Here is a 27,862-nt window from a genome sequence, read left to right on the forward strand (position 1 = left end):
TGATTTCTTTCAAACGCAGGTAAAAAGAAAAATTGCACTACACATGCTACGGTACATGGAAATTTCCATGTACCTTCCTGTACTACACATGTTAAGGTACATGGAAATTTCAATGTACCTTCCTACACTACACATGTTAAGGTACATGGAAATTTCCATGTACTTTCCTACACTACACATGTTAAGGTACATGGAAATTTCCATGTACCCTCCTACACCACACATGTTAAGCTACATGGAAATTTCCATGTACCTTCCTACACCACACATGTCAAGGTACATGGAAATTTCCTTGTACCCTAACGGACTCCCTGTTCCTTTTCAGTTGCATTACTCTGTAAAGGTACATGGAAATTTCCATGCATAAAATGTATGAGGCATATTTATACAGCTCTTAAATCGTTCCCTGTTATGAACGTGTCAGATAGCCCTTAAACGAAATTTAGTGAGTGAGACGAGGCAGATGTTTCGAAAATATATGATATCAAACAAAATTTATTGTAAGATACACAACACCCTGTCACGGTGTTAGCAAGACAGCTCTTTTTGGAAGATTCATGGACCTAGAAATTAAAGAAACAATGTTCTGAAATCTTTCAACGTTTCGAAGAGTTCGATTTAGTCTCTGTTTGTTTCGTGTCCACTGTGTTTATCTTGGACTGCATGTATGGATTTCAGCATTCAACGACTCAATATTTGTAAACTGCTTACTCAGAATACGCCATTTCCCTTATATATTTACATGTAATCGGTCTCAAAACGTTTTCCTTCACTTAAAGATATTTTTTTACCTTTATGAAGGGAATGATTAGGTTTTCAATGCAACATGTACGTTTTCGAAAATTACAGAAATGGCGCACTTTTGGATGATAAATGACCCGAGTACTGACCCACAAAGATACTTGACACGTTAGTGGGCTCATTCCGCGATTATTTTAATTCTAGTCATTTAACACGTAACAAGGCAAAATGAATATTTCTTTTTACCTGTAAATTGATGAACTGAACTGTAGCATGTTCACGGACTGTCTTCTCGCCGAGTTTCGATATACAACCTCACTTGTTGGCAGTTCCACAACAATTAATGGTGTACCGCTTCTGCCGTTTCCCCTGACCTGCTTCCTTACAGCTTATAAGGCTACCAGCTCACGTCTACTTTCACCGCAAGAATACGTTTGTTTCGTCATTTTAATAAGCCAGTTCAATATTTAGTCGGGACAGCACTACGATTCTCAAAAATATAGCTCATAAGATGAAATTCGACCGTTAAACAGCACAGCGGAAATGAAAGCAGCTTATCCGACAGTTTGGTTTCCGAAACCGCAATGACAGGTTAATTTCTGCGGTTGTAAAAGCATCCAGCTGACCCGGATCCCGCTCATTCTAATTTATAACTCTGCGAATCCGAACAAAACCAACACTTTTCTCAAAATAACACTCTCTCTAAAGTGTGGTGTTTTGCTTTTCTCTGTTTTTGGAGAAATATAAAATAAAAATAAGTTATTTTTTACACATACACAACTTGCGCTCCAATAAACGGGGCACTTATTTGCATCCTATTGAATAAGAACTATTGTTATATGCCTCGTTGTTCAAAGCACACCGACACAAGTAAATGAATGAAGCTGCTCCTAATTACTAGGCCTCTACGGAAACCTGAACAATGGCACGCCCAAAATGTCAGTGAGATAACGTCACTGCGGTTTAACAGAATCACGTATTGCAATCCGCCAAAAGGGCAAAGAACGATTAGAGCGGTAGCTTCGAGGAAGGAGGTCTGCTCTATTTTGGTTGTTACGATGGGACCTAAGCAGAGGTACTGCCGAGTTTAGGCGACTAAACATCTGTGTGCAAGTAAGTGGAATGAATCGCGCCCGATCTCCTGAGACCTATTATTGACCGAGTTTATCAGTGAGATAAACCATGGCGTTTACGCGACGAACGGCAAAGGTGAAACTTTTGCCGTCTGTCTTGGCTGTTTGTGCGTTTTATAGATTTGTATTTGAGGATATGTAGATTTGTATTTATATTAGGAGTCGTTTTGCTATTTTTGTGTGATATATTTAAAGAAAAGACCACAAAATCTGCAAAATCAAAGAGGCAATTTTTTTTTGCCGTTTGCCGTAAACGTCGAATTGTAGTTACCTGGGGCCGCGGTGTGGTCTCCTAAAAGAGTTTCAACGGTCAATATTTTCGGAAAGCATAATATATTAATTAATCTTTCTGCTACGTGTGTTGGCCATTTTAACAGTACGACTCGATATAATTCAATTAATCACTGCGCTGTAGATTAATTTAAAAAAAAGCTGTGGCTAAATGACCGGCAGCTGGTCACGGTTTTCAAATTACTAAATGACCGGCAGTCTCATGTTTTTCTCAAATTTAAGGATCGAAAGGACTCATCCAATTCAAACTATCATATGTCGATTAAGAACTGCCAAGCGATCCAGCGATCTATACAGCTCTTCTGGATCGCGTGGCAGTGCTTAATCGACGTATGATAGTTTGAATTGGATGGGTTCCTGCGATTCCTTAAATTTGAGAAAAATGAGACTGCCGGTCATTTAGTGATTTGAAAACCTTGACCGCCAGTCGACCCAAAAAAATCCAAAATGTCACAAACCATGGTCTCGCTCTCTGAGCCGAGCTTTAACCAAACCTTAGACTTGCGATCTATACAGCTCTTCTGGATCGCTTGGCTGTTCTTAATAGACATATGATAGTTTGAATTGGATGGGTTCCTTTTATTCCTTAAATTTGAGAACAATATGAGACTGCCGGTCATTAAGTGATTTGAAAACCTTGACCGGCTGCCGGTCGTTTAGCCACAGCGCAAAAAAAAAAAACTATAATATTTTAGTACTGCTCCTAGTCTCCTTCGCAGCCCCAAACGGCTCCGAAAGTGACTATACCGCTTCTTGAGCTCTGGTCAAAAGGTCGTTCAAAGGAAGTGGCACCCGGGAAGTGGTATCTTCCAGTTCGACTTTTTTTTGTTAGCGAATTTGAACTTTTTCCAACAGAACTAGTCTTTTTAACCTTTCGTAGGAGATGGCTTTACCTCAGTTTGAAATGGCAACTGAAATATTTCGATGGTGAATAGATCATTAGATGAATTGTTACTTGAACCAAAATAATGCCCAAGAGCTAGAGAACTGGAGTAAGTGTATGTATAACCAGGTGCGTTGATGTATTTTGTTTCTTTAATTTCCAGGTCCATGTCTCGTTCAAAGAGAGAAGAGTACTATTGTTCTATATTGATGTATCTTTCTATTGGTTAATTAAAACTATTTAATTTTTCAGTAATTTTCAAGCTGTGGTTAGATTTTATATTTTCCAAGATTTACTTGAGCAATTGATTATCAGATGGGGAAATGCTTTTTTATGCGTACCACAAGGTACACGGAAATTTCCATATACGGTTTGCCATGTGTAGTCATAAGGTACATGGAAATTTCCATGTACCTTGCCATGTGTTTCGTTGCAAGGTACATGGAAATTTCCATGTACCTTGCCATGTGTTTCGTTGCAAGGTACATGGAAATTTCCACGTACCTTGCCATGTGTTTCGTTGCGAGGTACATGGAAATTTCCACGCACCTTGCTATGTGTTTCGTGCAAGGTACATGGAAATTTCCATTTACCTTGCAACGAAACACATGGCAAGATATGTGGAAATTTCCATGTACCATGTACTTGTTGTACCTTGCAACAAAACACAACGCAAGGTACATGGAAATTTCCATGTACCTTGCCAGATGTTTCGTAGAAGAAGAAAATTGACAGAGATTACCTCAATTACCGATAAATTTGCCAATCGTTTTTAAAATTGGCAAAATTAACAAAATTCGCGTTCTTTTATGCCAAGAGAAAGCTGCCTCTCACAACCTTTTTGCCAAAAATAAACATTTAGGCCTACTTTTTACCATATTTGTTGCCTTCCTTGCAGAAAACTCCTCTTTAAAGCTGATTCTTGCAACTAGATCTTGGCAAAAATCTTAACTTTTCGTGACATTTTTACCATAGCTGTCTTCAAAGCTCCGGTCCTGGTAAAGTTTTCAGTTATTTACCCATTTCTTAACAGCTCACATTGTCAATTCTCGTGGCAAAATGTAAGCACTTAATGCAAAATTGTGCCAAAATGTTTACCACTCTGGCAAAAAAAATAGCCAAAAAGGGCATTTAATGCCAGATTTGTTAATTTTATCTGGAAAAAATTAAGTCGATTTCCTTTATTTGTTCCAGAAATTGCGTTTTAGAATGTCCCATTTGTTTTTAGAACGTGTTTTTTTATTGATTTAGCACGCTGTTACTTGTCTAATTAACAAGAAAACAACAAACAAACAAGGAATATTATCCACGGAAATCATCGGTGTAATTCAGTGCAATATTTGCCTATTTGTATAACTGACTAGCTGATCCGATTAGATCCGTTCTCAGTAGGCATAGCCTTATTCTATCACGCTATTCTTTCGCAAAATTTCCATCACCATTGTATTGAGCTTATGCTTACATGTTCTAAGTTTGACTTTTCTTATAATTATTTCCAGGGCCCTATATGGTAGTTGACTTCACAGGATCTTTTAGCATTGCCACGTAGAAGCCTACAGCAAAATAAGTTGGTGGAAATCTCGGCTGGTTGAAATGTTAGAAGAACAAGACACCACGCAATGCTTTGGGAAAGTATCATGGCTCTTTACTGGAAAACGTTTCAAGGATAGTTCGTGGTCATGGATCGTGTGTGTTTCAGCAGCGGTTTGTAATTGTGTTAATCTTGGCATGGTTCTCAGCTTTGGTGTGTTGTTCCCGGTTTTGATGGACTACTTTGACGAGACCAGAGAGAGAACAGGTTAGTGGAGTTAGTCTTGTAGCTGTGTTGCCGACAAGCGGGCAGTCTTTGCAGCTCGTCGGAAGGAGTGAAGGAGTGAAGGAGTGAAGGAGTGAAGGAGTGAAGGAGTGAAGGAGTGCAGGAGTGCAGGAGTGCAGGAGTGCAGGAGTGCAGGAGTGCAGGAGTGCAGGAGTGCAGGAGTGCAGGAGTGCAGGAGTGCAGGAGTGCAGGAGTGCAGGAGTGCAGGAGTGCAGGAGTGCAGGAGTGCAGGAGTGCAGGAGTGCAGGAGTGCAGGAGTGCAGGAGTGCAGGAGTGCAGGAGTGCAGGAGTGCAGGAGTGCAGGAGTGCAGGAGTGCAGGAGTGCAGGAGTGCAGGAGTGCAGGAGTGCAGGAGTGCAGGAGTGCAGGAGTGCAGGAGTGCAGGAGTGCAGGAGTGCAGGAGTGCAGGAGTGCAGGAGTGCAGGAGTGCAGGAGTGCAGGAGTGCAGGAGTGCAGGAGTGCAGGAGTGCAGGAGTGCAGGAGTGCAGGAGTGCAGGAGTGCAGGAGTGCAGGAGTGCAGGAGTGCAGGAGTGCAGGAGTGCAGGAGTGCAGGAGTGCAGGAGTGCAGGAGTGCAGGAGTGCAGGAGTGCAGGAGTGCAGGAGTGCAGGAGTGCAGGAGTGCAGGAGTGCAGGAGTGCAGGAGTGCAGGAGTGCAGGAGTGCAGGAGTGCAGGAGTGAAGGAGTGAAGGAGTGAAGGAGTGAAGGAGTGAAGGAGTGAAATAATAAATATTTTCAAGTTAAAAACGAAAAACTGCTGTTCATTTACTTGTAGGAACATTGACAGGTTCAAATTAGGGGGCCATACATTCAGCCGAGGACGGGTTTGATTTTAGACTACACTGATCAGGAAAATTTACTCGAAAAGCAGTGTTGAGCTTTGCCCCTCGAAAATACATACACTTTGTTTTGAGGGGATGCAAGTGAACTCTACAGTACACTCTGTGTAATTAACGTGAACACCAAAGTTTGAAACCCTGCTGTAAAACCCTTTCATTAACCTCTTTTACTCATAACACAGCAGAGAGAGGAACATGCTAAAATGCCGAACTGTATACTAAACATTGTTCTATGTCCATTTCGTCTCAACCGAACATGTCACTCTCTTGTTCTATGTTATGCATTTCTTTGTTTCGTTTTTCTCTAGTTCTGTCGACCTGTAACATCGACTCTGAAACTAACCGTTTCTTATTGCCCTCTTATTTCGCTTTATCGCAAATGTCGCCAAATGGCGAAATTTTTGGCAAGCAAAATGTAGCGCTCCTATTTTCTCGCAAACTAAGGTTCCCGCGAAAAGAAATTATCGATGAGTAATTGAAGTTGAAAAATAACTGTCATTGATTGAAAAATGTTTTTATTTTCAGCTCTTGGCGGCTCAATCGGTCTGGGCATGGTATGGTTTGCAAGTCCGCTGGCAGGCTATCTGTGCGATCGCTTTGGTTGCCGCATCACATGTTTCTTGGGAGGCACGCTATGCATTGCGGGTCTGGTGTCGACTTCATTCGTCCAGAGCTTCACAGTGATGTACTTCACGTACAGCGCCTTGTACGGTTTAGGAACATGCTTTGTATTCAATTCTTGCTTTCTTGTAATTGCTAAGTATTTTACAGAGAAGTTGTCTGTAGCTACTGGTATTGTTTCGTTAGGCGCGAGTGTAGGGGTCCTCTACACCGGACCTTTGCTTCAAGTCCTTTTAGACTCGTTTGAATGGAGGAACACTTTTAGAATAATGGCAGTAACTTACCTGCTTGTTTGCATTTTGAGTCTGAGTTTCAATCCATATGTAGAAGAAATAACAACAGGGGAGAACTTAAACATTGAAAGGAGCAACAAAGAGGAAGTAAGGGACGATAAGACAGGCATCTCTCTTTACTGCAGTGTGTGGAGCTTTCCTGCTTACACCGTTGTTGTAACGTCGCTCACGTTTGCCAGTTTTGGGATGTATATTCCTTACATCAACCTGGTATGTTAATTTCAAATAGTTTGTTATTGTAAGTTAGGACGAGTTTGCACCAAAATAATTAGGTTGTTCGCTTTCGATTTTTATGCATGGTAGAAATCTCGAACTCAAAATCTAATTGTTAAATGTGGTTAAATATTTTTTTTCTAAAGCCACGCACGGTCATGTTACACTTAGCCGTACTTTTACAAGAAACTGTACGCATACATACATAGTGTAGGAGAAAGATTGCTTCGAAAAAATTCGCTAGAGTTTGTGGCGTCCTTGGTGCCATGTACCAATTAATAAGGTAATATACGTTCCCGAACCTGGAGCTCTTTTTGCGCATGACAAAGAAACCGAAATCTCGGGGACCAAGAATGGGACACGACACAGATTTCTGTGCTGTTAAATCAACTTTGAATTCATGGCCGTTTTTGGTTAAAGTTTCGGACACTGGACTGAGTGCACGAGAAAAGTGTCTCCGTTTACTTAAGATTACTTTCCAAACTTGGTTAAATAAGACATTTCTTAAGAGGTTATTGTTAATTTTTATCTAGGTCAAGTACTGTGAAGATATTGGAATCTCAGCGCAGAAAGCTTCTCGGCTGTTCATTTTTATCGGCCTTGCCTCATGTGTCGCGCGAATAATGACGGGAAGACTGTGTAACAACAAAAGAGTTAATCCAGCGTACGTTTATCAATCATGCATGGTAACAGCTGGTCTCGCCGCCTTTATGCTGCCCTTCACCACAAAATACTGGAGCCTTATCGTTTTCAGTGTCATTTATGGATTCAGCGATGGTATTTTCATAACAACTCTGAATTTTATTCTACTGACGGTTGTGGACAGCAAGAGAACCACGGCCGCTTTCTGCATCAACAATGTGTTATATGCGCTTTCTGCTGCCGCCGGTGGACCAGTTGCTGGTGAGTTAATAATGTTACTTCAAACCGAGCGCGAAAACTGTCCATGGGGAGCACAGGCCTGAGGTCTTGACCAGAAGTACAGTACGTTTTGAGTGCAGTGTGTCGGGTACAAAAAGACAAAAAGACCATTTAGCTCTTCTAGTATGGCCATGAACTATAACCCTCTAGATGAATTTCATGAAACTTGGCGATCGTGATTACAAGACGATCTTGTGATAGTAATTGACCGATCATGATAGACGTAGCAACTGAGAAATATGATAATGCGATGTAGTCAAACCACATCGATGTCGCACCCCCACCCCCCTCCCCATCCTCCTCCTCCTCCTTCCTAACCCCAATTCAATGTTGCTTTGGTCTGCTGAAAATCAACGCGACAGGGGAGGGGCATAAGCACCATTCATTTAAGAACGTTTTGGATTTAAGTTGTGCCAACTTGTTCAGTGTATTAATAAGAGATTTGTTGCATGACTGAAAATGTTTTAGAAAATGTTCCACGATCACGGACTGGAAAGACACTGTAAACGTCACACTCACGTTAACTCACGTCTGTATTCAACAAAGAAAAAACTAAGAAATGTTGAAAAAGAAAGAAAACTGATCTTTTATACGGGTAGGTTACTAACAATTCTTTTACATAAGAAAGTGATAATATTGCAGACAACTTCCACTGAGAGTGATCGCGCGGGATCATTCATCGGGATCATTAAACCTATTTATCAAATAAACGTATGTATGTATGTGTTCGGGACAGTGACCTTGTCCACTGAATACTTGCCAATACCAACACGGGAAAACGGGAAATACCAACGCGGGAAAAAGCGTGAGAACGAGTCACTCGTATCTTGTAACGTACTAATGTGAGACCAACTACTTTTAGAGACTCCAGAGAAAACTGCCTTGACATTGAAACCAACTCGAAGGGAAATACTTTTCGGTCAGATCTTTTTTAGAAATCCAGGAATAATCAATAAGATATGGTGGAAAACCACAGTAGAAACTCAGTAAAACTCTGAGAAAAGAATCCTACCTTTTAGGGATCTTTCAAGCTCATTTCTTTCTTGCTTCCTTTCTTCAGCCTTGATAGCGGACCACACAGGGAGCTATATCTACGCATTCTACATGACGGGAGGAGTACTGTTTGCTGCTTTCCTGATACCAGTAATAATGATTTTCATCAACTGGAGAAAGTCTAAAGTTCACCCACAGACCTCGGAAGTAGAAGAAGACGAAGAGAAAAAGGTTGATACAATATCAAAGGCGTTTCAGACTGAGCTGGCGCAAAACTCTGGAATGGAACCACGCGATGGAACCTTGACGAGAATGCGCAGTTCTAGCACAAACGCCTAGTTTTCATTGACGTGTTTTTCACTCATCCTAGTATTGGGTTCCAAAAGGAGCAGGGGTGGCGCAGTGGCAAGAGCGCTCGCCTCCCAGCAAGGTGATCCGGGTCTAGGATTCTGGCCAGGTGCCATATGTGGGTTGAGTTTGTTGTTGGTTCTCGCCTTGCTCCGAGGGAAGTTTTTCTCCGGGTTCTCCGGTTTTCCTCCCTCCACAGAAACCAAGATCTCCAAATTCCAATTCGACCAGGACAGAGGGCGTGCATGAAAACCAGCTAAGACTGATGAAGATTTCTCTGTAAATACTCCAACTTATCTGTTTATCTCCCTCGTTCATAAAAATGAGCCCATTCCACCGATAATTAGCGTTTAAAATGTTGGCTACGTCGTGAGAAACTGGGGCTCTAGAAATGTCATTAAACCGGAGGGTCCTATGGCTATATACGCCAAATGCACATAGTTATTGTCTGTTAGAACTGGTATATACCAGTGAAAGTATAAAATTCGGTACCGTTAGCAATCGAACAATATCCAAGGTAGCAGGATTCAATTGAACGCATTTGAACTTAAATTGCGAGAGTCTGATAACCAAACATTGTCATTTAACACAATGTAAGCTTTGAGGACGACAGTGCGTACGTATTTTTCAAGATCATTGCAGTTCTGTCAATACAGTCACGAGGAGATATTTACAGTAGAAATCAATCGCGTCCCGTCTTGAGGAACATAAAAACAAAGGGAATTACGAGAGGTATCGCCAACGAAGGCAGACGTATTTCCAGCTGTCACTTGGTTCCGCGTTTTTCAAGTAAATTTAAGTGATTGCAGTCCTAATTCAAACTTGTCCTCGGCTGAATGTGTGACCGTCTAATTTTGAACTTGTCAATGTTCCTAACTCCCCCCAGCCCCCACCCCCCCCCCCCCCCCACCTCCACCCGCGCGCTTGGGTTTACATTCTGTTAAAACACAGCGAAATAAATTTACATTCATTATATAGCCCTGAGCTTACTCAACAAGTTGATACCATTTTTCTTCGTTATGACGTCATATTACGTCAAATGACGTCATTTGACCCGCCATCTTGAATTTTACTATTTTCTTAAAAAGTCTCAAAATAGCAGAAATTAATACAAAATCAAGCCAGAATGCTTATGAAATGTACAAATTTGTGAACTTCTGCAATTTGATGAAGAAAACTGGAGAAAGCCATGGCAACGTTAACAATGTCGACAGACATGTAATTGACATATCAGAATTTCCGCGGAAGATTAATGAACAGTTACTGAAAGTTTCAGCCACTTAGAGTAAATCGTCTTTTAAAATATTTGAAAAAACCTTACAGTTAAATCAGTAGATTTTAAAGGGGTTGATCAGAAACAAATCAACAGCACTGAGCCCTACCGGCACAAATGATACACTTGACTGGCGGGCTGCAAAGACCGCGCGCTTGTCCACTACACAGCTACAAGACTAACTTCACTAACCTGTTCTCTCTCTCTGGTCTCGTCAAAGAAGTCCATCAAAACCCTGAACAGAACACCAAAGCTGAGAGCCATACAAAGATTAACAGAGTTACAAACTGCTGTTTTTCTGAAGCCTACGTCACAATGCTAAAAGATGTAAAATTTTTAAAAGACCCAAGACATTTCTCATGGAAACTGGATTAACTTAGCAATTTTGAAACTATTTAAATTTCGCAACCAAATCATGTCGCATATGATGCGACAAAAATTCTAGCTTGCATTTTGCTTGCATGTTATTTTTTTAGTGTTCGAGAGTGTAGTTTGATAATTTGCACCCTCGTAATGCAATTTGACATTCAAGTTTTCAATTTGTTCACTTCTGTTGTCGATTTAACATTGTCTTTGTAGTTTGAAGTGTTCCACAGTCAAAGCTCACGCTATTCAACATGCAACATAATTCAGCTTCCGAATATGCATGTTTTCCATATCCAACCGCAAGCCAGTCAATCACAGTAAATTTGACTCAGCAAACTATCAAATCTGCCTGAGGCAGTTTACTCTACCCCAGACAGTGGTTTTTGGCGCCGTATTTCATTCTTGCACGCAACACTGATCCAACGGGAAAGATTTCATTGTACTTTCAATGTATAGAACGAAATGTACCACATGGATATATTTAAATATCCTATGGAGTTAACTACCACATATGTTCCTGAAAATAATTATCAGAAAAATTGAACTTAGCACATGCAAGCTTATTCTCGATACAATGATGATGACAATTTATGCAAGGACTCGAAACGCGAAGAGGCTTTCGTTTGGCGAAAGTAAAGAACAACTCTCATAGTTTATTAAAAAAGGTTTCAAGGTGAAGTATATAAGTGCTGTGCTTGGGGTGAGTGTTAAAAAATGTGGAAAGGAGAATGGCAAGTTTTGTTATCGGCATATCAGATACAATGCTACTAAGTTTATATATAATTTTCGCGTTGCTATTGTAAGATAGTTGTGTGTCGGCATGTAGATTCGTTGGTGTGCAGGTTACGTAATCATGCTAAGAAGTAAATATTTAAGGAGTTTGACCGTCAGGAATTGTCACTCGACGGCATCTCCGTTTTTGATCACTTCATTCTGCATGATTTGTCTTTTTCCGTGCTTTGTTTAGTACATTTGTTGTATTAAAACCTATCCGTAGGGCCGTTAACGTTTGTTGTAATGAACAATGCTAGCGCCGACTATGTCTGATCAATAAACGCCCCCCTCCATCCACTACGACTGATGTTTTCTTACTTGTACTGCACTCTGTTAGAAATTATTTTGTTTTCGTTTCACTGTCGAGTGATTAGACAAGAAATGCCACTGTAGAGTATTATTGGTGTACACACATGCAGTGAAGGTGTCTAGAGAAAAGTTAATCTGCAGAAACACTTTCCTTAAATGATGATGATCGATGAGCTAGATGCAGTTACAGTGCGTGTATCAAGCAAACATTCTGGAATAGGCATACGAATGCTTCAAGGTTATTTACAATGCCACGGATATCATGCAACGTGAAAGCATAAGGCTATCCTTGCTGAGAGCTGATCTCATCGGATCTGTTATATTTGAATACACCGATGATTTCTGTGGATGATATCAGGCCTTGTTTTATTGTTAATCAGACAAGTAATAGTCTGCTAAATCAATAAAAAGCCTCGATAACCGAACAAAGATCAGACGATAACTCCGAAATTTCGCTTACTTGCTTTTTGTACTTCAGGACCAACTCCATCACAATTAGGTCCGTGGTGATGCATGCCCGAACATTACCCGACAAAGAATTAAAGCTATACCAGCGCGTCTAGGCCTACTCTGGGACCTTAAGTCGCCTAAAGTCGCCTTAAGTCGCCTTAAGTCGCCTTAAGTCGCCTTAAGTCGCCCTAAGTCGCCTTAAGTCGCCCTGAGTCGCCCTAAGTCGCCCTGAGTCGCCTAAAGTCGCCTTAAGTTGCTATCGGTTACGCAATGTTAAAAAGGTTTCAACACACTCAAATTGCCCCTGTAGAAGGTTATTAGACTTGTAACTGTCATGTTAGGGTAAACTCCACTCTAACCCTATGGAGGAGGAAGCACGATGACCCAATGGTTGGTGCAATGGACCCCTATTGTGGATCATTGCATTGGGTTCATACTCTCATAGTGCCTCTCCTCACCCAGATGTATAAATGGGTACTGGATATGGAACAGGAGGGGGGGGGGGGGGGGGGGGCAGGGTGCAGCAGAGGTAAACTCGATAGTTGTGCTTTTAATTTTTTTTAACACTCGTTCCCAATGCATTGGAGCCATCTAATCCCCCCCCCCCCTTAAAGGGCCCTAGTTAGCCACACCTTTGTTTTTGTTTACATACAAGAGGTTGGCTTTTATGCTTTATTCGGAGCATGCCAAAGCAAAGAAAATCACTGTGAAGCTACTAAAGACAAAGGGACATACTTTCAGGAACAAAACTTACAGTAAAGCAACAAGACTTTGCCTCACCATGCAATATCAATAATTTTGATGACATCGAAAATAGCAGAGGCTGACTAGGGTCCTTAAGAAGCTGAGGACCCGACAATTACTATTATGTCTCAAGGCCGTGGCTCCCTTATACATAAAAAAACCTAATATTATTATAGTCTTGCACCTCTCTAGCCCCCATGTTAGCAGGAATAATTTCTACATGTGGACAATACTTAAATAGGAATGACAATCTGATGTATACTCTCTCACAGATGACTTTTTATTTTTATTAAGTTTTTTTTTTCTTCTTGTATTTCATTGTAAAAGAGTTAATAATTAAGATGAAACTCTGTGTTGTCATCAGGAAATATATTAAATGTGGAAGGATATAACAAATGACTATACTGCAATAACTTCATAATAAGCTTATTAATTTTTGTACGATATTTCTGAATCAAATCTTCCGAAGACCTACAGTGTATAATTAATAAACAACAACAGTGAGAGGCCGGTTCCAGATCCTCCAGATGAAAAGAAAAAAAAACAGAAAGATATTTCTGGGTTAAGGCTCAATTCTTTCTAGTCACTTTTACACTGAGCAGTAAAAATATGGTCACCCAAAGTCAATTGAACGGAACTGAGTCTACACTTTAAACACTTTACTTGCCCAGTGTAAAAGAGTGACAAAAGTGGGCCATTTCTTCAGCAAAAATCATTGTTTGCATTTTACTTCCACATTCGACCAACTGTAAACGTTTGAATTTCGTAATTGGACGAACCAACTTGCAGCATAATGTTTATCTATCCTTTTCGTACACATGATGAAGCCAGGTATTCACATAATCTTATACACTTTACGTGGACTGCGCTACTAAGGTACAGAAAATTCTCTGTGATCAACTCTCAGTAAACATGGCCGCCAGGGGAATGTTTGGAACATGTGACTTAGTTTGGCCCCATGACTAAGTACGCGAGCTCACGCGACCTACTCGCGCTCACGCGAGTATGATTACTCCGACAGGCGTTTACAAAAGACAAGAAAAAAAAAAACAAAACGCCAAACCAATACTCTCCGAAATATTTGAAGACAGTAATTTATTATCGAGTGATTTGAAATCACCCGAACACTTAGCAAGAGAACTCGAGTTTTCGTGGCACAGATATCTTGTCTCTTTGAAGCATGGAAACCAGTTAGCGGCGCAAGGGTTACTGGGAGAATCAAAATGGCGGAGACCAGTGCGTCTGGTATCGATGTATCAATTTCTAGTATTTCATTGTGAAAATGTTCTGGACATTTGTAATGTGTCAGGTGGAAACTAGTGAAAGTTTGGAAGGTGTATTTCCTGGTGGTCTGATCAACAAAACCTTCTAAAAAGAATCGAATCACTGCATAAACTGCCAGGGTCATCAAAGTTTTCTGGAACCTGACAAGTAGTTGGTGAAATTTGACAGGACCTGTTCTTACGAAGGAACTTAGCATGCGCTACTCATTATGGTATTGGAATATTTTGTCTGACTGAGGCACGAGAGCATCAAATCGATTGGGTCCCTGAAAAGGACTGAAATTGACAGTGGAGATGCCAAAAATGGCAGATAAGTCTACCAAGATAACCATTTTTATAATTCGGGAAGCATTGTAAAATAAATGCATGTAAAGGAGCTAAATTAATTTTAATTTCCCTATTGTTTGAATAACTGATGGAAAATATACAAACACTTCAAATGAAATCAAGATATCTTAAATTTAAAATTTTTGTCACTGTGAATATATTTTTATTAGTTTTGTTTGATTTTTTCATTGTGATATCTTCACTAATATTCATGCTACCTTGCTGGTGTTTATTGTTATTATTATTCTTATAGTAGTAACTGTTCAGTGTTGTCGTAATCCTTTCTTTAATAGTATTTTTTTGATGGTTTGAAATCTGGCCCGGGTTGTTCGAAAGTCGGTTAGCGCTAACCCAGGTAATATATTTTTTTTGAATAGAAATATCTTTCACTGCTTATGGTTGTATAGTTTTAAAATGAATCAAACTCAAAACTGAAAGGCAAACAACATAAAACACAAAGAATGGACCGAAACGTTACAAAAACTGAAAGTAATCAAAATTCCCTCTAATACTGGGTTAGTTTAATCAGGCTTTGAACAACCCAGCCCTGGATATTTGAGACTGTGGTGACTTAATTATGTACCAGTATTGGTACAATATTGGTTTATTGCAAGAGATATATGGAGAGACTGTTGCTAAGTTTAAATTTATAGCACTCGAGTGAAATAAAGTCTCCCCAAGTCACCTTAAGTCGCCTTAAATCGCCTTGAGTCGCCTTAAGTCGCCTAAAATCGCCTTAAGTCGCCTAAAGACGCAATGTTTTTTCTGCCAGTTTTGCTTAAGTCGCCTAAAGTCGCCTTAAGTTCCGGCGACTTAAGGTCCCAGAGTAGGCCTGCGTCTGGTAACACGCCGAGAATTCTTGCAAAACCAACAGTCCTAACAGCTAAATCGCAGAAGTTTGAAGACAAATGAGAATATTTGCAATTCCAAAACGTACAGACTACGAATATATGCCGAACTTCGTATCGCACATATTACGTAATTTCAGTGAAAAGACCAGATAGGCTACACAACCGCACTGGAGCAGAATCAAAACGAAACCTACCTTTGGTATCGGACTCTCAGAGTTTGGGAGCAGACTGGTTGCGCGCTAATACATCTTTAAGCAGTATAGTCACTATATGCATCTCCAATAAAGCACTCTGTTGGTAATAATGGTCTGCAACTATACCGCTAAAATACAGTTTGGAATGCAATTAGTTGTTCGGCGCCAAGTGGTTATCAGTCGGATTGGATTAGTTGGGTTCAGTGATTTTCAAAGAAATTTTCGTCTCGGTTCAAAACTCGCTCCCCTGACAGGCTTGTAGACTTGCAAAAGAAAGCCGATTTCCTGCCTGAGTGCGTGTTCTTTATTTATTTATGTTCTGCAGACTCTATCCAAATCATGATTATCCCTCGAGGGTATTGTACACATAAGACATATTTGCTTCAAAAATAAACAATCAAATAAAACTGTTTAAAATTTCTTATATGCTTCATGAACAGTAGCCTGCGTCACAGATGCAACGTAGCGCGGGTATATTTCCGTCTGCGACGCAGGCTACATGAACAGGTCAACAATCAGCAATCGTGAGCGATTTTGCAGTTTTACCCCCAAATTGCATCGCATCAATGTTGGTCTCTGTTTCTCTTGTTATCTCAGTGACACTACAGATCATGTAAGAAAGATGTAAAGCTTACATTATTATTCTTGTCTACACGCACCGTCGTGTTTATCTTTTAAGCTTATATAAATAACTGTGAGACCGGTAGGCTTAAGCGTACATCTTCCCGCAGAGCTGAGTACAGTTTTGAGCGTATGCGCAAGGTTTCGATTCGATTCGATTCGATTATCCCTAATATTTTTACAATGTTTTTCAAGTGCATTGTGTGCGGTAATTGAATCGAGATTGAGAAGGGATTTTCATCTCCGGTTGCGGCCACATCTCATAAGCGACCAGTTTTCCAAAATACCAAAAGTTTCCATGTCAAATCACTCCATTTCACACCTATTGTGAGCGACCACCTGTTGTAAGTGCCTGCAACCACTTTTAGAGCAAAAAATTTGTAATCTTTTGTTTTGAACCTCCTGTAAGTGACAACCTGACAGAAAACATTTGGAAAAAATGGGATAATAAGGTGTTATTTTGATCAACTTATGTACATGTAGGTAGTTTATCAGAAGCGAAGCAAGACACTCTGAATAAATACTTTGGAATTAAATATTTTTGTGGCTACTAAAATTACATGGGTTTACATGTAGATGGGCATTCGCGCATGGGGTACATGTAAGTCCTTACTGTTACCATAAGCTGACGAGGCAAAATGTTGACCCAACATGGTCTAAGCTCTCGTAAGAGACCACCTCCAGTAAACAACCATCTAGGCTTCACTCTTTGGGTGGTCTCTTATGGGAAGTTTTGACTGTACGTCAAGTTAACAAATACAGTCAAACCAATATTACGCGGCCACTTATTAAACGACCACCCACTTTGGGCGACCAGTTATCAAAGTTCCAATGGGGACTTTTCTATTGTTTTTACCTCTATTAAGCGGACAGCCTCCTTTAAGCGGCCACTATCCATTTCCCCGAGGGTTGCTGTTTAATAGGGGTTAAAATGTAGTTGTTGTGCGTCTGTTCAGCTCACAGAAATTGAAGACATGACAGGTCAGTAATTATAATCACGCCAAATGTGGTAAGAGAAAAACGTGGCACACAAGCTGATAGCCTAGTATGTCACTGAATACATGTTCTTACCACATTTTGTCATGTCTTATGTGATCAATTACTGAACAGATGCGCAGCAACATGGAATCCATCTGTTTTGTATAATAAAGCAACCGCAAAAAATTGTGGTTTCATCTATACAATATAGGTCTGTCCTTACTACTGTGATCAAAAGTAAGAATCGATTGGAATGTGAGAATAACTTGAAAGATGATTTGTGAGGTCACTTAACAATATTCCTCAGCCAAACCATTATAATAATAGTATTGCTGTAAATTAAAATGTACCTTGCTCCTTGATATTCATATGCAAGATATTCAGTAGTAACCTAGACAACTATTGTAAATAAAGTACTATACATATACATTTGGTCTTCCTGATACTGATTTAGAAAATAATGGATTGTGAGACTGGCCATCTGCACCGTTATTTGACAGTACATCAGGCTCTTGTCATTGTGATTTACATGCATCTTGTTTTGTTACGAATGTTGGGTATTTATGTAGTAGTGATAACAGTCCTTTCTTTCTTTCTTTCTTTCTTTCTTTCTTTCTTTCTTTCATCAGTATGGATAAAATAACATCACAAGAAATGTGGCAATACTATCAAGCTTCAGGAGAAAAAGAAAAAAAAATCAAGCTTCAGGAGGCTATTCAATTGTTATAAATGTATATTATATTTATGTATGTGTATGGAGCACTGCCGAGATTAACTCCTTTTTATTTGATAACACTACATGTGTCAGAATAGCTGGGAATAAATCATTTATAATATAATGAATGTTTGTTGGTTAAGCATTAAGAGAGCTCCATTTGAGTCACACAAATTTTTATTCAGATTAACTAATTTTATACATATTAATATTACATAGCAATTGATTTTATGCACTGTATCTACATGTACAATCTGGAAGCATTTTTAATTTATAGGGGAAACTCTTAAATATGGAGAGCAAAGGGCCAGAACCGAGTGTCCACATTATGAAGGTGTCCATATTAGACTCTGAGGTACAGATTACTATAATTCTGGTTTTTATGTGACCAAATAAGCTCTCCTTATTGTATAGGTGTCTATACTGAGAGGTTAAACAGTGTTTACAGTTATCCAAACATTTTTTGCACCTGTTTCTGACCCACAGGTAGTTACAACCACTATTTTGACCCCTTTTTGAATTGTCAAACAGACCTTGTAAGAGCCCCTTTGCACGATCCAGTCACATGGTACAAAATCACACATGCTGGGACGCAGGTTGCACAGTGGGACTTCCAAAACAAAGGCAGGCCAAGGTGGACTGGAACGAGTTGCTTTGTTTTGGAAGTCCGACTGTGTAACTTGCACCCTAGCTTGCCTGTGACCGGATCCTGGAAAGGACCTATTAAAAGCTCTCATAAGGATCTTCTCCCTTAGCAACCACGACCACCTGTGGGAAGTATCTGTGCTAATCTAATTGCTTTTAAATCATTTTTAAGCTCTCGCAAGCAGCCATTAAAGGGGTGTGCAATATTTTCATCATCCAAATGAGAGATTTGCAGTTTTCAATCTGAAACTTTTACATGTAGTTTCCTTACCTGTTAATCCGAGAATCTCTTCCGTGTACGTGTATCAAAGGCAATTATTTTTAGATTATATACAACTGCTGAGAATACCAGAAATGAACATTTACATGCCCTCGGATTTTAATGCTAAAAGCTAGCACGGGTGAATGACCATTTACATGTGCATGTCCCAGGCTTTATGCTAAAAGTTCACATAGGAGACCAGTTTATATTGTTTCAATTCCTGTTTGTTTGTAAGAGCTCTTTTTTGAATTCTAGAGATGGCTGCAGGGAGAGCTTTGACCGTATTATTGATCGCTGATATTGCAGATTGAATTTTTTTATTGCTGTCATACATATATCTAGAGACAAGTGTTTTAAATCAGTTATTATTAATACTGTATCATTAACAACAGTAGTATTAGTAATCGTTTTGTACAATAGCGTAAAAAGTGGACTTACTAGTTTAATGTATTTCTCCAAAGCAGTTTTCATTTGAGTGTCGAATTAAGTAATCAGACAAGTACTTTGGTTTTGGTTTGACCATGGTTTTAGATTAGCCGATAAGTAATAAGTTCTGTTTTAATTTTACAACACTCAATTGAAAACCAGTCTAATACACCTTAACTGATGGAGAGATATTACCAAATTACACTTATGCTAATTGACCTAAGAATATCTCAGGAACCAAAAATTCTCTGAGGGTTCAAAAGGTCACATAACCAGTTTGATCCAGTTTGTTTGAATTTGTATCTTCTTTTCTAAGGTCCTTTTATTGTTATCATAATGTTGATATGTGCAGCGTAAATCTCAATAGTTAGTCGACATAGCTTTGAACTTCAGAATTTATTGGTTATTGAGAGGCACAGAGGTTATTATATTTTGTGTGTACCTGCCACAATCCTTAGTTTGCTGTTCACAAAGCTCTCTTTGTAATAAGTGTCATAAGGTAATGTTATGATTCTCAATACCGTCCTATTTTACATGTTGATTTTACAGACATTATATGTGTGCTTTTGTTTAACCGGTTGTGTACAGGTAGTTTATTTGTGTACATTATACTAAGATTTTATGCAATGTATTGTTCCCTTTTTACAGAGATTTTATTGAGATTATGTATTATGGCTTTCGCACCCTTTCCTTTTGTACAGGCTGATTCTACAGACAAAATGCGGATATTTTGCAGAGATTTTACCAATAAAATGCTTACATTTTACAGAAATTATGTGCAATTTTGTGTGACATTATGTGTAGTTTAGTTGTGTAGATTTTACCAACATTTTATGATATTATTTTCATTCAAATTTGACAGACATAATATGGAGATTTCAATGTTTTGGATTTTACAGAGATTTTTTCCCCTGCCCTTTTTACAAAGAATTTTTGGAGTTTTTTTTTTCAGAGATTTCTTGATATGCTATAAAATCTCTGTAAATTTTACAAATCATTTACAAGAAAAACAGCAACATTTCATTGACATTTTATGCGATCTGAAAGCAGAGAGAGAGACTGCAAATCTCTGTAAATGTGTAAATTTACAGATACTGTAATTTACAAAGGAAATGGGAACATTTTACAGAGACTTAACGAACTTTCTTGAAGTCTGTAAATGGTTCAACTTTTCCAGTGTTGTACGCCCTTGGGACTGGCTGTATAGGCTTTTTGTACATGTGAAAATAAAGCGCATAGATTTCAACAATGAGCTTTATGGAATAAGATTCTCGTGTTACATGTAATGATATAGTCTACAGTGCTATCTCCAGAAAGTTCTCAGCCAGGTCTTCACGCTTCATATGACGTAATGCATCATACAGCATCTCGTATGCTGCATCTGAAGCATTTCTCTGTTTCCATCTAAACAGCATGCTTAGTATCTTTTCAGCCTGTTCGTCAGAATCCTTGTCGATTCCAGCTATGACAGCCTCAGGGAGTCTCAGACTACGTGCAAGTTTCTTCCACTCACCAACTTTAACCATACTTGCCAACCACAGCAGCTCGTGATCAGAAGGTGAACCTTTCTTCCAAACTGAAATGAAGGAAAACTTAGTCAGTTGCTTACAGTGTAGAACAAAGTCATGTACATTTTACTATGGTAATGTAGGTTCTGCTGCGGCCATTAAAATGCCCCAATCCTTCGACCATTAATGAAAAGCCTTTAATGGAGAAACTGAAGTATTTTATTGCTTTAAAAAATACTGACGAATCTGTTGTTAAAAATGAACATTTTCAATTAACGACTCTTTCTGACCTGGCAGACGGAACTATAGCACAATGGCTTCTATGTCGCGTTTACCTTCTTGCTAGGTATCACGTCTGTTCTAAGTATGGTCTATGGACTTTGGGTAATGGCATTTCTCTGAGGGCACATGTGTATTCCTCGCATAATAATGGTCTGATAACAAGCGAAGACCCCCATCATAACGATCTGAACTACACGTTCCACACACACGTGAATAAAGAATTTCCACCAAAAACTGTTTATCTGGCGTTTCTTCTTGTCGTTATCTTTCTCTGTTTGTATCTGTGGTAAGACCTTGGCACTGTAGACAATATTTAAGAGCCAAAGAAAACCAATAGCAGAAGTCGCTACATAAGAAAAGGTCAAAGGTGTCAACACAGGGCTCACAGTAGAGGTATAGTTGTCAAAACAGCGTTGTAGGGTAACGTCATCTGGCTTGGGGGTACACTTGAATTCCAGTCTATCCCTGCCAAGACAACTGTTAAGTGATAGAATTACCACTTCCCAGGAGATCAGGAACACAAAGAAACGAATGCGTCCTAACACAGTTTGATACTTGAGAATATATTCAGACAGAGTACCCATTCCACTGAATGATGAACACCTTTTAAATAGCAAGGAGACAAACAAATGGTAAATTCCAAAATTAATCGACACAAGATTTAATTAGGAAATGAAATCTTCGATTTGAAGAATTAAGCTATCTAGCTGTGTAAAAGACTAATCTGCAACAGGTAGTAAAGAGGCTTGAGTGTTATTCAGTACTTTCATTATGCAATACAATTGAATTCAATACAGCACTAATGTGGCTCTACTGCAAAGTTAAGCACAATCAAATACAAAACTGTTGATCCTTGTTTATTATCCGAAATGAAAAGGTTATAAAGGGTTCGTTACTGCCGGAGTGCAGTTTGGGTTCAATTGCTCATTTCACTGGTCACTCCTGAGATAGCTTTCAAGAGCGTCATTCCAAATCAGCTTCATGTCAGGATGTCGCACGTATAAGACAAGTCTCACAAAATGTATTTAAATAGCCGCTCATACTCTCTGTAATGGTGGTCAGAATTTCGAGATATGTTTGCAGAGGAAAAGGAATGGCGCTTTATAATTTGGAACAACCAGGATATACGAGTAAACAATAAACCTGTTTTCTGTGAAAAGTATGTCACGTTCAGAATCCATTGAGTCAATAGCCCTCTTTTTGATCTTGATAACATTCAATCTTTCAATAGAGTGGCAAGAAACATCGCCAGACACAACATTTTAATGTGGACCGGCCAGCGCCACACAGCCTAAGACCGACACAAACTACCATCCTGTGATAACAAAGACTTCTTTTACATTCTCGAATTGTTTGTTTGATGTAACTAAGAAGAAATCGAAGGAATATTACACGCTCTTAGTAAGCACTAAAGCTCAATTCCTTAACTATTCTGCAAACTACTGAAAACGTGACTTCAACTTTACAGAGAATCAACTCACACAAGTTTACAGTCTCCCACACACTGTTACCTTCGAACCTTGCTGAAGAGCTTTTCAGTACCGACAAAGTCTTAAATCCTATTTTATATACGAACATGAAATTATTTAAGATAGGCTTTATTGAGGACGATAAGTGTACCTTCTGTAAACAAGAAGCTGAAACCCTCCACCATCTGATGTTTCACTGTTTCTTCTCAAAACAATTTTGGAGGCATTTTGAATCCTACTTCCATTCCATATCAAATCAGCAGGTTCGAATAAATCTTCGAGATGTGTTGTTTGGTGTTATCACTTCAAAATGTATCTTGCTCAATTACTTGTTAATCATACTTTCTGAGTGCCATTAGATATGTATATATTATTCATCGATTAATGGTGAACAAATGCACCATGCATTTGTATGATCCATAACTGTAATACTCACCATAAATGTTATAAAAATCAACCATAAAATTATAGTAATATCAACCATAAATGTAATAGAATTTTAATCATAAATGTAACAATTTGACTCACTATAAATGTAACAAATTTTAACAATAAATGTACAGTAATAAATGGGATTCCAATATCAATTGGTAATGAGAACCATTTATAAGGTAGGTTGATACATTGGAGGCTAAACTACACAAAATTGACTAAATAGGGAAGAGAGGTTAATCATTTGTAGCGCTACCAAAAAGCTATAACGCATTTCTGTATTGGTGGTTTTGTTCACGCAAAAACAGAGATACCTGCCACCCCTCCCCCCTTGCTCCTTCTGCCCAACAGACTGGAAATAAATAGGGTTAAAACAAACTACTGGCTAGAACTTACAGCTCACCGACGCAAAACGTCAATGTGCCATTAATGTGGTCAAATTAATTATTAAATTGAATTTGTTATGATTTTCATGAACGATTTGCACATTTGAAATCAGTATTGATCCTTACACAGATGAAGTTAATTAGTGTCAGACTGGTAAAATACACGAATGGCTCTACTAAGGCGTCATTCGAGAGGGTTAATTGAATATGAACCAGAATTTAGTAAGCTGGAAAGGAAAATAAAAGGCCATTTTTCCCCATGGGAAAATAATTAGAAACTTCACTTCACTCGCTCACTTGCCCATCGAAATGAAATCAAATTGATTTCAAATTCAGGAAACTAAAAGTATGAATGAGAGCTAAGGAGCTATATATTTTGTGTATACAGTTCATTTTTCTCGCCTTAGTTACCTCACCTGCGAGAGGTGAAAAAAAGAAAACAAGAGATCACAATAATAACACCAAGTGGAATTCTCGTAAAAACCACTCCTGAATGTTTGGTTTGAATTTGAAAATGATAAACAGCACTAATCTAAACAATGGGTTAACTAAGCAAACACTTTTAAACTCCATTTCAAAGAGATAACCAGTTTATTACATTTATAGTTAAAATTTGTTACATTTAAGGTGAGTCAGATAATTATATTTATGGTTTAAATTCTTTTACATTTGTGGTTGGTATTACATTCATGGTATGGGAAATTTTTAGTGCATTTATGGGTGATACAGCATTAACTGTAGGAATAGTGCTCCCAAGTATGAGGCAGTAAATCCTGCGTTCCTGTGGCAAAATTAAACCAAATATGCACGTTCAAATTTTTTAAATGCAACGCTACGTAATGGTCTGCCAAGATAGCTTGCAAAGTTATTATATGATTACGCTTCACTCGAAGCATACCTCGCCACAGTTCTAATTACCGAGAAATATAAATCACTTGGCTTAAACTTTCTCACAACTTTTAATAACATAACACATATGTTGTCTATATGTTAGAACATATAACTGAGCATTTTAGTTCGTAGTTACGAAGCCAGAACTATCCTACATACATCGCATCAAAATTCACTAAACACCGCACGACCATTAACCGTTAGGAATTAAGCTATTCAAAATAACAGAAATAAGTACTTATGTTTTGGCTTTTAACTCCGCGAGGATTCTAATGAAAACAACAAGCCATACTGTAAGATGTTTGAGTAACGATACTATTGGATCTTTATACGACTGCATCTCATTTGGTTACATGATTTGTTCAGCTAGTCTAGGATCTTCTACACTGCCGCCTGCTGGTCAGTCTCAACCTTAAGTCTGCGTCATTGCAACCAGCAATTCAAAATAAACATTTTGATTTTAAATCGTTTTCAGTGTTTTTCGTATCTCCACGTTCAATATTGTTCAGTCCAAACCCACAAAATCCTTACACAAACTGATATAATTTCTATTATCTATTCGATTTCAATGAAGCACGGACTGGGTTTGTTTCGTCATACAGAACACCGCATTCAATGACGGATTGTCTATAGAAATAAAATTCCGACGCCTTCAGCGTTTAATTTGGACACTCCGAAAAGCAACCCCAGTTTAAAAAAAAAAATTGCCAAGCCCTTGAATTGTAATCATAATATTTCCTCCACTACAAAATATCGAGAGTATTCAAGTAAGTTTAACCGAGTTCGCCAAGCGTGAAGCGTTTGTCACAATTAATGAAAGCCCTGTTTCGATATGATCGCAGACGATCGCAGATTGCAGATCGTAAACAGCCCTGCGATCATATGGAAACATACATGTGAGATAGCAGAAGATCGTAGACGATTAAACCATTTTCTATCTTCTGCGATCATTTGCGAATGTACGATCATATGGAAACCAGAGTTCTGTGCGATCAGAGCGCATCCCATCATCAGGCGCCTGGACTCAGCCACGAAATGGATCCTACGGGGAGCCGTGGAGTAAATAAAACCATGCCAATACAAACCAATTGTTTTCGCTCGTTGTGACCCGGGATGAGTCAAAGAATGTATCTGCTTAGACAACTTTAACTACCCGTTGAAACTACACGGGAGGTTTTCGAAACTATCGAACAACAGTGAAATCGAAATGGTAACATTTACCTTGGCGGTTAACGAAATTAGAACTTTTCGCAAAATATTTATCGTCTTCTCTTTCCTGAATTTATAAGAGTCGCAAGGGCAAGAGTTGCGCCGTTCCATTTCAGATGAAATAATTTACGGCACTAGCACAATTTCGTTATTTGCCGTGCCGCAGGCATATAGCTAACGGTAGCTGAGTTTGGCATAACAGAATTGATACTCTTGAACAACACTCTTGATTAAGGTTCGAAGAGAATCGCTAGTGAGACAGTACATGTAAAATAACCCATTTATTCCCAGAAAAAAACAAAAACAAAAACAAAACAAACAGACAACGGCATTGACATCATGGGAAATTACAAAGCTATTTGCTCTCACCTTGGTTAGGTTTCTGTTAAACTCTTCTCTTTCCTGTCTTTTTCAGAGATTCGGATAATAAAAACCACCGTTATCGCAAAACTAGCTATAGCCGTTGCTTAAGGATAGCAGAATAAATGAACTCCAACTTTTGCGTACTATGAAATAGTGGGCGAAAATCAGATAAATACTTCATATACTGAACCAACCTCGTTCCCACCCGGTTGCGGCTGGTCACGCGTCTACGTGTGCCAACCAAAGCCGCACAGAGGGTGGGTCCTCAACTTAATTTTGTCAACTCCGTCTAAGGAGGAGAATGTTGCGCTGCTATACAGACGTCATTTTGATAGTGAAGCAAGTTGTTTGTCAGAGATCCTGCCTGACCAATGCTTCGTCGCTATGATCTGAACTTCTATGAGTATGAGATGTTAACTGAGAGGGAACGTTACTTATTTTTCACTGCTTTTTTAAAAACCGTCAACAGCCTGCTTCGGATTAGTTTAATCAGCTTTTCACAGCAAAAGAACCGTCAAATTATCGACGGGATGCATTCAGCTAATTTAGAAGCTTGTTTCTTGACCGAAAATTGGACTTACCGCAAAACAGTTTTAAAACGAAAGCCGTTGGATTTTGCAAAAGCGCGACCGACGTCGTTGTTGTCAAGTTCTTCATAAAATTTTTCACAGCAAGAGAATCGAATGCTCGTCAAACTTTCGTTTGGATGAATTCAATCAAATTCAAAGCTAGTCTATTGGCCAAACACTGGGGTCAATGCCGCCGTTGTCATTTTGCCGATCGAAAAATATAAGCTGCTTAATCAAGTTTATTAGTATTCAGCACGCAGTCGTTGTTGATGTCAAGTTCTTCGTAATTTTTTTTCGCCGCAAGAGAATGGAATGACCGGCAAACTGTCGATGGGAGTAATTCAATCAAATTCAAAACTATCTTTGCGGGCGAACATACGAGGTATTTAACTCTAAACGAATTAGTAAATACCTACGTTGTGATTTTGCCGAATGATCAAATTAAATTTACCGCGCGGTTCATTTATTGTTGTGGTCGTCATTTCCAAGTTCTTTGCCATTTTTTTTCACCGCCACAAATTCCAAAGACCGTCCAACTATTGATGGGGAAAATTCAGCCAAATGCAGAGCTAACCTTTATGCCGAACACTGAATGCATTTAACTTCAATATCGAATGTGTCAATGCCTTCGCTGTGAGTTTGACCGATCCACAACGGGAGGGTTACAAATTTCGCTCCCCATTGGACTCAGTGGGTGAGCTCAGTGGAGACAAACTTTAACTGTCCTGCCCCTCCCTTCAATCATTTTTCTGGAATCTGCAAAAATCTAGCAGAGTCGTGACCAGCCGCAACCAGGGTACTTTCTTGAGGGAGGAAGAGAGAGGACCCTGGGAACGAGATTGATACTGAAAGATACTACGTAATGCTCATAGAGTTTCACTGGGATTTCCCGTTCATGACCTTATACATGAAGGGGAGGACCAATGTGTATCGTCACACAGAACACTGCGGTAAAACGCACTGCTCATATGAGTACAAATTTGAGCTTCCGCCGGTCTAAAACTAGCAGAAATTAATACAAAATCAAGCCAGAGTGCTTATGAAATGTACAAATTTGTGAATTTCTGCAATTTGAAGAAGAAAACTGGAGAAAGTCATGGCAACGTTAAAAATGACAGACACACAATTGACATATCAAAATTTCCGCGGAAGATGAATGAACTGAGTTACTGAAAGTTTCAGCCCCTTAGAGTAAATCGTCCTTTAAAAAATTGAAAAAACCTTATGGTTAAAACCGTACGGTTAAATCAGTAGATTTTAAAGGCGTTAATTAGAAACAAATCAACAGCACTGAGCCCTACCGGCACAAATGATACACTTGACTGGCGGGCTGCAAAGACCGTGCGCTTGTCCACTACACAGCTACAAGATCGGCTAGACTAACTTCACTAACCTGTTCTCTCTCTGGTCTCGTCAAAGAAGTCCATCAAAACGGGGAACAGAACAC

The 27,862-nt window shown here is 39.1% G+C and overlaps 2 protein-coding genes and 2 long non-coding RNA genes across 12 annotated transcripts in view; 1 reads left to right on the top strand and 3 right to left on the bottom strand.

Moving 5' to 3' along the window:
- The window catches only part of LOC149110390 (uncharacterized), a 25,883-nt gene extending 24,565 nt beyond the window's left edge, over positions 1 to 1,318 (bottom strand). For 2 of the 3 annotated variants that reach the window (XR_016208103.1, XR_016208104.1), the window contains exon 1: positions 988 to 1,318. This is a non-coding gene — a long non-coding RNA (uncharacterized LOC149110390). Of the gene's footprint in view, positions 1 to 466; positions 564 to 987 lie in introns of those variants that run through there. The other variant, XR_016208102.1, reaches the window with a different exon arrangement.
- LOC110047654 (monocarboxylate transporter 10-like) overlaps positions 1 to 11,801 on the top strand; it is a 14,306-nt gene extending 2,505 nt beyond the window's left edge. For 3 of the 7 annotated variants that reach the window (XM_089292514.1, XM_089292511.1, XM_089292515.1), the window contains 4 exons: positions 4,548 to 4,846; positions 6,225 to 6,823; positions 7,360 to 7,729; positions 8,808 to 11,801. In XM_089292514.1, coding sequence (XP_089148640.1) covers positions 4,642 to 4,846; positions 6,225 to 6,823; positions 7,360 to 7,729; positions 8,808 to 9,079 — 1,446 coding nt within the window. In that variant the 5' untranslated portion in view covers positions 4,548 to 4,641 and the 3' untranslated portion in view covers positions 9,080 to 11,801. Of the gene's footprint in view, positions 1 to 1,632; positions 1,855 to 3,045; positions 3,178 to 3,778; positions 4,047 to 4,547; positions 4,847 to 6,224; positions 6,824 to 7,359; positions 7,730 to 8,807 lie in introns of those variants that run through there. The other 4 variants (XM_089292512.1, XM_089292513.1, XM_089292516.1 and 1 more) reach the window with 4 other exon arrangements.
- Positions 3,360 to 4,071, bottom strand: LOC149110393 (uncharacterized). Its single transcript, XM_089292282.1, has 3 exons — positions 4,068 to 4,071; positions 3,687 to 3,790; positions 3,360 to 3,641 (listed from the first exon to the last, which is right to left on the bottom strand). The coding sequence occupies exons 1-3, from the start codon at positions 4,069 to 4,071 to the stop codon at positions 3,360 to 3,362; spliced, it is 390 nt and encodes a 129-aa protein (XP_089148408.1).
- A 6,435-nt stretch (positions 11,802 to 18,236) lies between the features above and the next one.
- LOC149110394 (uncharacterized) lies at positions 18,237 to 26,085 on the bottom strand. The gene is made up of 2 exons (XR_016208105.1): positions 25,853 to 26,085; positions 18,237 to 20,882 (listed from the first exon to the last, which is right to left on the bottom strand). It is a non-coding gene; the product is annotated as an uncharacterized LOC149110394 (long non-coding RNA).
- Positions 26,086 to 27,862: the final 1,777 nt, after the last annotated feature.

The sequence above is a fragment of the Orbicella faveolata genome, unplaced genomic scaffold (assembly GCF_042242905.1).
Source record: "Orbicella faveolata isolate gen_17 unplaced genomic scaffold, um_ofav_v1 contig_24, whole genome shotgun sequence".
NCBI lineage: Eukaryota > Metazoa > Cnidaria > Anthozoa > Scleractinia > Merulinidae > Orbicella > Orbicella faveolata.